This window comes from Lycium barbarum, chromosome 8 (assembly GCF_019175385.1).
Source record: "Lycium barbarum isolate Lr01 chromosome 8, ASM1917538v2, whole genome shotgun sequence".
In the NCBI taxonomy this organism is placed as follows: Eukaryota; Viridiplantae; Streptophyta; class Magnoliopsida; order Solanales; family Solanaceae; genus Lycium; species Lycium barbarum.
Window position 1 is genome coordinate 106,091,573 of NC_083344.1, and position 7,095 is coordinate 106,098,667.

Below are 7,095 nucleotides of genomic sequence, written 5' to 3' on the forward strand. Positions count from 1 at the left end.
TTAGTATGTGGGTGGCTAGAGTTAGTCAATGGTTGAATTCTCAAAGGGTGCCTTTGAGTGGTACACTAGGCTAGAGTGAGTCTAGGTGTATTGGTTTTCTTGGCTAGAGCTAGTCAGGTGGAGGTTCTTGCAATCGGGTTATTGTAAGGGTGAGGGACTGTGGGATTTAGTTCCTAGGTTGCATAAGCGTTATTGTAAGGGTGAGGGTTTATGGGAGTTAATTCCTACCTTACAATAGAGTTGTAACCTGAAGTTGTTCGTGTAGTGGAATTGAAATCCTACTGGTGTAGATCGTGGTTTTTAATCCCTTGAGCCAGGAGTTTTTCACGGTAAAATCTTGCCTTCTATACTTACTGCATTGCATAAGGGAACTGATACTCAACCAGGTCTCTTCATATTGTTTTTGGTGAATCGATAGCTTACAACACGTCCTGTAAATTATTTTTCGTCACTTAACTTAAACTATGGATGAGTAATATGTATTCTCACTTAAATTTGTGACTTTTTAAGTCAAATTACTTATTGGCGTAAACAGAGAGTGCACAAGTAATTTCCCTTTGCTAGTAACTTGTCATTAAGAAGAATCATCCGAGACTATACCTTTAAGTGCAGTTTATCTAAACAGGAAAATTGTAAAGCAACACTTAATTACTCTTCCCTTTCTGGAAGGAGAAAGGAAAGAAACATTGATAACAAAATTAGCAAATATTTTTAATCATATCGGTTACAAGTTCCTAACTTGTCGAAAAGCAAAGAAATTTCAAGTAAATTTCTACTTAATGTTAAAATCAAGCGTCCAAGACAACACTCATTACCTGGTATGGCAGAACTAGAAAACAATCTGCAGCTACCAAAATCTGCTACCAAGTAATACCTTTCTCGGCCTTTTGGCTAAGATCAAGTGGTAGAGCTTCTCCCTAACAGTAAATAATGAAAGAATTGAGTTGAACAACACAAGCTACATCTGTACACGATGACTGCAAATCTATATTTTGTAATCTGCATGTAGGAAGCTTTCGTACGGCGTTCCCTTGAGTGTCTTTTCAACATCAACCCAATTTTCAACTTGTGAAGACAAGGGACCCTTGTGTATCTTCACTTGACGACTATGAAGGTCCCTTCTAGGAACTTTCAGGAAGTCTTGAACATCGTTAAGTATCTGTGAGGAAAATGGCAAACTAGAAAAGTAAGCACAATGAACAAAGTAAGCATGGTAGAATATGCGAACTCTTACCGTTTGATTCTTTATTATGTCCTCGTAGTACAATATAGTATGTCGAGTGCTATTGAAGTATCCCACAGCTTTTATAGCCATGTCGTCTACTTGCTTCAGGTTGGGGATCAGCAAAGTTGTGTTTACCGTGGGCTTGTAACTTGCGAGTATCTCAGCCTGAATAATAAATATATTTCTTAAGACACCATAGAGACATAAAGCAATACAACAGGGAGATAGAATGCAAGATTGACCTCCTTGGGAGAATGCGTATGAGACTTGTGGGTTCCATTTAACAGCTTAGCATTCTGATCATAGGAATTTGCTAGCATCGAAACCATTCTGCGCAATAGATTTCTTCTGAAGAGGAAAATAACAGAAACTCCTCTTGTTTTAAAATATTCAACAATTTGCTCATGATGCTGCATCAGACCCTGTAATGACATTCAAATGGAACTGCAATGAACAGCATTGTCCATAACCATGAAAAGAAAGTAGTTACCAAGGGCTATTTGATTTCAGAATTCACATCATTTCATTCTCACACAGGGTGGACATATCATGTATCCCATTTTTTTTTAAATGTACTTGCATCCAAAGAATTCTTAAAGTAATTGTTTCGTCAAATTCAAGATAGTCAAAAAGAATGCAAAAGAAGAAAGCAGAGTTTTTCCAAAGAACGTTCCCAATCTAATTTTAGATTTTCTGCAGCAGTAAAGGACTGGTGAAGCCAACACTCCATTAGCAAAGTACTTAGGGGTCGTTTGGTTTAAGGACTCATTAGTCCCGGGATTATAATCCCGGGACTAATTTATCGCATCTATTGGGATTATTTTATACCATCTAAAAGATGGTATAAAATAATCCCAGTATAAGTGGGTTAAGAAGGTATAAGCTGGGTTATCCCAGCACTAATTTTTATACCATGTTTGGTACAAGGTATAAATTTATCCCAGCACTAATTTATACCTTATACCAAACATGGTATAAAAATTAGTGCTGGGATAACCCAGCTTATACCTTAAACCAAACGACCCCTTATAGTTTTAAAGACCATCCTCACCTATCACACAAAGGTTGTGGGCCAGGGTAAGGTGGGCAGTGTAAGGAGCCAACCATTTAATATCTGGTAATTGTAACTATTTTCTACTAATCATATGTCAAGAAAATTTTACTTCAAGATAAAACAAAGCTAATGATTCTTTTAGACCCATCTTACTCATTGTTCAAGCACTAGCTTCCCCATAAACTCTATACAATATCTTTTATGATCGGCAAGCAAAACTTTTCATTAATCACCCAATATCCATTCACTAAGAATCTAAGATAGTGGTGGGCGTCATTCATCAGTCAAGAGATAAGCAACTTTCAATAACTAAATAATTCTGCTTGTCCCAAGAGTAAGTCCGGATATCATATATGCACACAAACAACTATGCCTCAATCCCGAACTAGTTGGCCGTTATATAAACTAATCAGCATATGCTGGATTCTCAATTTTAGTTCTCCTGGCATGTTTCACTTTAAAACAACACACAACGGAGAAAGCATATGTAAGCGCACTTCAAACCAAAGCTGACAAAACCGGGAAGGATGTTCCACTGTGCAAGTACATCTACTGCCTTCCCTTGTTTGAAGCATCAACCTATCCATTAATAATCCCCAGTCTAAGCATATGAATAAACAAGTTCAACTTAGACAAAGGAAATTGCTAGATAAATATTTACCCATCACAACAAAATTACTAGAAAAATATCTCAACGTCAAACAAGTGATACAAGCTCGAATATTTGAAAAATCAAGTATAAACCTGGAAAACACACAATCACTGAGTGCAAACTAACAGGAGTTAATTAGGAAGATCAGCATGATTAAGAAGTACTCTTTAACATTCTCGTAGAATTTATATCACAATTTTCAATAAGCGCTTACCTGATTAAGCATCCACTTGAGTCCAACTGCAGCAGTACATTCATTCTTGGAAGCACTCGTCAAAAAGTCTAGGTTATAAAGTTTGTCCAGAGTTTCCAAAATTGTGGACACGTTACTTTTCCGGACTTTAACAGAAAAAATCTCTCCATTAGAACTTATATTCATATGACTGTTTAACAATGTCTCGAACCAGCCACTACCAGATCTCTGTGTCGATAATATTGCAAAATACCTTACAGGATTGCAAGCACATTCAGCCCTAAATATATAGAAGACAACAACTCAGTAATAATCCACAAAGAGAAAACCAAAACATAAAAACAGAATAATAGATGTCTCACCGGCTAAAAGTCTTTGGCTTGGGAAAGTGCACATATGGTTTTTCTGAAGGTTCAATATCAGTTGCCTCACATGGCTTTTCAACCACATGAATACTTAATAACCGTCCACTGGAACTCACACCAATTTGTTTTAGGCCGACTGAACATATATAAACTCCACATACCATTGCAAAGATTAAGACCACCATTCTCAGCATCATCGGAGATGTCTTTGGTGGCTTTATGGTGAACGAGTCCTGAATGGAATCAGAAGATAAACTGCTAAGGACTCAAGTCTTCTTTAACTCGATAAAATAAGTTGCTCAAAAATAGTTATCAATCAAGTACGCCTCAATCCCAAACTAGTTGCACTAAGCTACATCAACCCTCAGTATACATTCCACTTATGCTCATCTCTAAGTTCTTTTTCCTTGATAATCGCTAGTTCTAAATTCTAGTAGGATCTCCTCATAAGAATATGAATTTAAAACAATCTAGATCAAAGAGCACGTCAAGGGGTCATTCAATCAAAGTAAACTCTACATTCTAAATTATCTCAAGGCACTTCATAACCTAGATAATCCATAACTATGTTACATTCTTTTAATGACAAAAGTAGATGATTTGGGGTGGGGGGTGGGGGGGGGGTGTATGGATAATGCGCAAACAAAGAATTGGGAATTATTTGAACTAGTTCAAACTAAAGGTCTTTGTTCTCATACCAAATAATCCAATTTACCATCATTACTGTACTTATTGTACAACGATAACTAAAGTAAGATACAAGGTAACTAAAGTAAGATACAAGGTATAAAAAGAGAAGCTTGAGCTTACACCCATTGAATGCTAACTACAATTAAAAGGCCTAAAACTTTAAGTAACTAAAAAACAAATTTCTAAGATGCAGAAGAATCCTAGATTCTCATTGTACAAAGCTGAGCTTAAAACAAATTTTAAGCTTAAATATATTCACAATAATAAAGAGAGCAACTGGACTGCTCCACTTGAATGCTCATAACAACAAAAAGACTTAAACTTTAAGCAAATAATTAACAAAGAATTGGGAATTATTTGAACTAGCTGAAACTAAAAGCCTTTGTTCCCATACGGAATAATCCAATATACCATCATTAGTATACTTATTTTACAATAATAACTAAAGAAAGATACAAGGAATAAAAACAGAAGCTTGAGCTAACTCCCATAGAATGCTACAGCTATTAAAAAGCCTAAAACTTTAAGCAACTAAAAAGCAAATTTCTATGATGGAGAAGAATCCCAGATTCTCATTGTACAAAAAGCTGAGCTTATAACAAATTTTAAAGAGAAAAGCTGGTTTGCTCCCCTTGAATGCTAAAGAACAACAAAAAGGCTTAAACTTTAAGCAAATAATTAAAAAAAATCTGTGATGCAGAAGAATCCCAGATTTTCATTGTACAAACCTGAGCTTAAACCAAATTTTAAGCCTAAACAAATTCACAATGATAAAGAGAAAAACTGGTTTGCTCCACTTGAATGCTGATAACAACAAAAAGGCTTAAACTTTAAGCAAATAATTAACAAATTCCTATGATATAGAATAACCCCAGATTCTCATTCTACAAAGCTGAGCTTAAACAAATTTTAAGCCTAAAGAACTACACAAGAATATTCATAACAATAAAAAGGCTAAAACTTTAAGCAAAAAACTAACAAATTCCTATGATTTAGAAGAATCCCACATTCTCATTATACAAAGCTGAGCTTAAAACAAACTTTAAGCCTAAATAGCCTAAATAAATTCACAATATAAAGAGAAAAACTGATTTGCAATGCTAATAACAGCAAAAGGGCGTAAACTTTAAGCAAAAAATTAACAAATATCTGTGATGCAGATGAATCCAGATTCTCATTATACAAAACTGAGCTTAAAACAAATTTTAAGCCTAAGAAAACACAAGAATAAAGAGAAGCTGGTTTGTTCCCCTTGAATATTAATAACAACAAAAAGGCTTAAACTTTAAGCAAATAATTAACAAATCTCTAAGACCCAAATCAAGAAACCACTAATTACACCCAATGGAAAATCCAAAAAACGCAAAAGAAACAAAAATCAAGAAGTGGGTTGCAAAAAAACAAACCTTGGTGAAAAAACAAAAATCATCAGCCATATTTGTGCTCAAAAATGGATTTAAAAAGTAAAGAACATTGAGGGGTAGCTCAGTTTCATGTGTTCTTTCCCATATTCCTCCTAGTTTTATTCATCTTTGTAGTTTCCAAACACATGCATTAACATATGTACGTGTATAGAAAAAAAGCCAAAGCTATGAGCTTTTTGTTGTGAATAACAATGTAATGAGATGCTTTGTTTTGGATTTGTTTGCTTAGATTTTTCTTCAGATTTGTAACTTTTTTTAAATTTAAATTTCTTTCTTCTTTTTTTTTTTTCGTGTTTTTCTGCGGGCAATTTGCCATTGGTAAAAGAACTGAGGAAGGGAAAGAAACTATCGAACGGTGTCGTTTTGGGTACTACGTGGATTTTGTCAAGGGAATCAAATAATTCTTTTTTGATATTTTTTAATGTTTTTTTACTATAAAATACTGTTCCCCAAATTACCGTTTTCTTTACCGGTGGTGAACGCGACTTACGAGAAATCCTCACGCCTTTCATTATCTGACACCAGTGTTTTAATATCCAAATCATTATTTCTTATGAATTGTAAGTGGGGGTGTTTACGGAAAATTGGAAACTCCAATCAAGTGAATCGAGTTAAATCGGAGAAAAGATCATCACATTTTTTGTTTGGTATGGTTTTTGATTTTTAATTTTAAAAACCTACAAATTTTGGTATGATTATCGATCCATATCGGCTAATGGGAAAAGACCGCCCTTATCCCTTTACTATCGTGCCCTCAAACTATTTATTAGAAATGCCCCCAAAATTATGATACCAACATGGTATATAAATATACTCAGATGGTATCATGTTCATTTATTCAAAAGACGCACTTTTTTCGAAAAAAAAATCTATGATACCATCATCTTATATACATATATTGTAATGGTATCATGAAAGACTGCTTCAGTCCTTTAATGAGGCACTCCTAAGTCTTCTGTAATACCATCGTGGTATATAAAACATACTGAGATGGTATCAGGTAGGTCCACTTCAATCTTCTCTTAGTTCTCCATGATACCATCATGATATAATAGACTGAGATGATATCATGAAGGAAGGGTTTTGGACGAGGGGGTACTCAGATAAATATTTTCGATCGATTGGGTAAAAAGCTAAATTAGTTTAGAGAGAGCATGGGACGGGTAAATATTTTACATTTTAAGGGGTATTTTGTGTGGTTTTCCCTATAAATATCTATTTAAAACACAGACACACGCATACATGCCTTTATAGTAATTCAATTCCTTACTTTCTGGTTTGATTGTAATTTTCATTTTTTCAAAGAATCTATTTCTTGTTTGTCTTTTAATTCTTTAATTCATCATTGTTTAATTTAATTAAACGTCAAGATATTTTACTATATCACAATTAAATATTTAATTTTTACATAAAAAAAAGTTCATTGTAGCAAAATTTATTATATTCATTGAAAATGGAAAATTCTTGGACAATGCGTACAATATTTGGAGGA

General features: G+C 34.2%; 1 protein-coding gene across 1 annotated transcript; it reads right to left on the reverse strand.

The window, feature by feature from the left end:
• Positions 1 to 629: 629 nt before the first annotated feature.
• On the reverse strand, positions 630 to 5,999 carry LOC132606536 (uncharacterized). Its single transcript, XM_060320084.1, has 6 exons — positions 5,586 to 5,999; positions 3,487 to 3,722; positions 3,146 to 3,404; positions 1,468 to 1,647; positions 1,235 to 1,390; positions 630 to 1,159 (listed from the first exon to the last, which is right to left on the reverse strand). The coding sequence occupies exons 1-6, from the start codon at positions 5,613 to 5,615 to the stop codon at positions 986 to 988; spliced, it is 1,035 nt and encodes a 344-aa protein (XP_060176067.1). The 5' UTR covers positions 5,616 to 5,999; the 3' UTR covers positions 630 to 985.
• Positions 6,000 to 7,095: the final 1,096 nt, after the last annotated feature.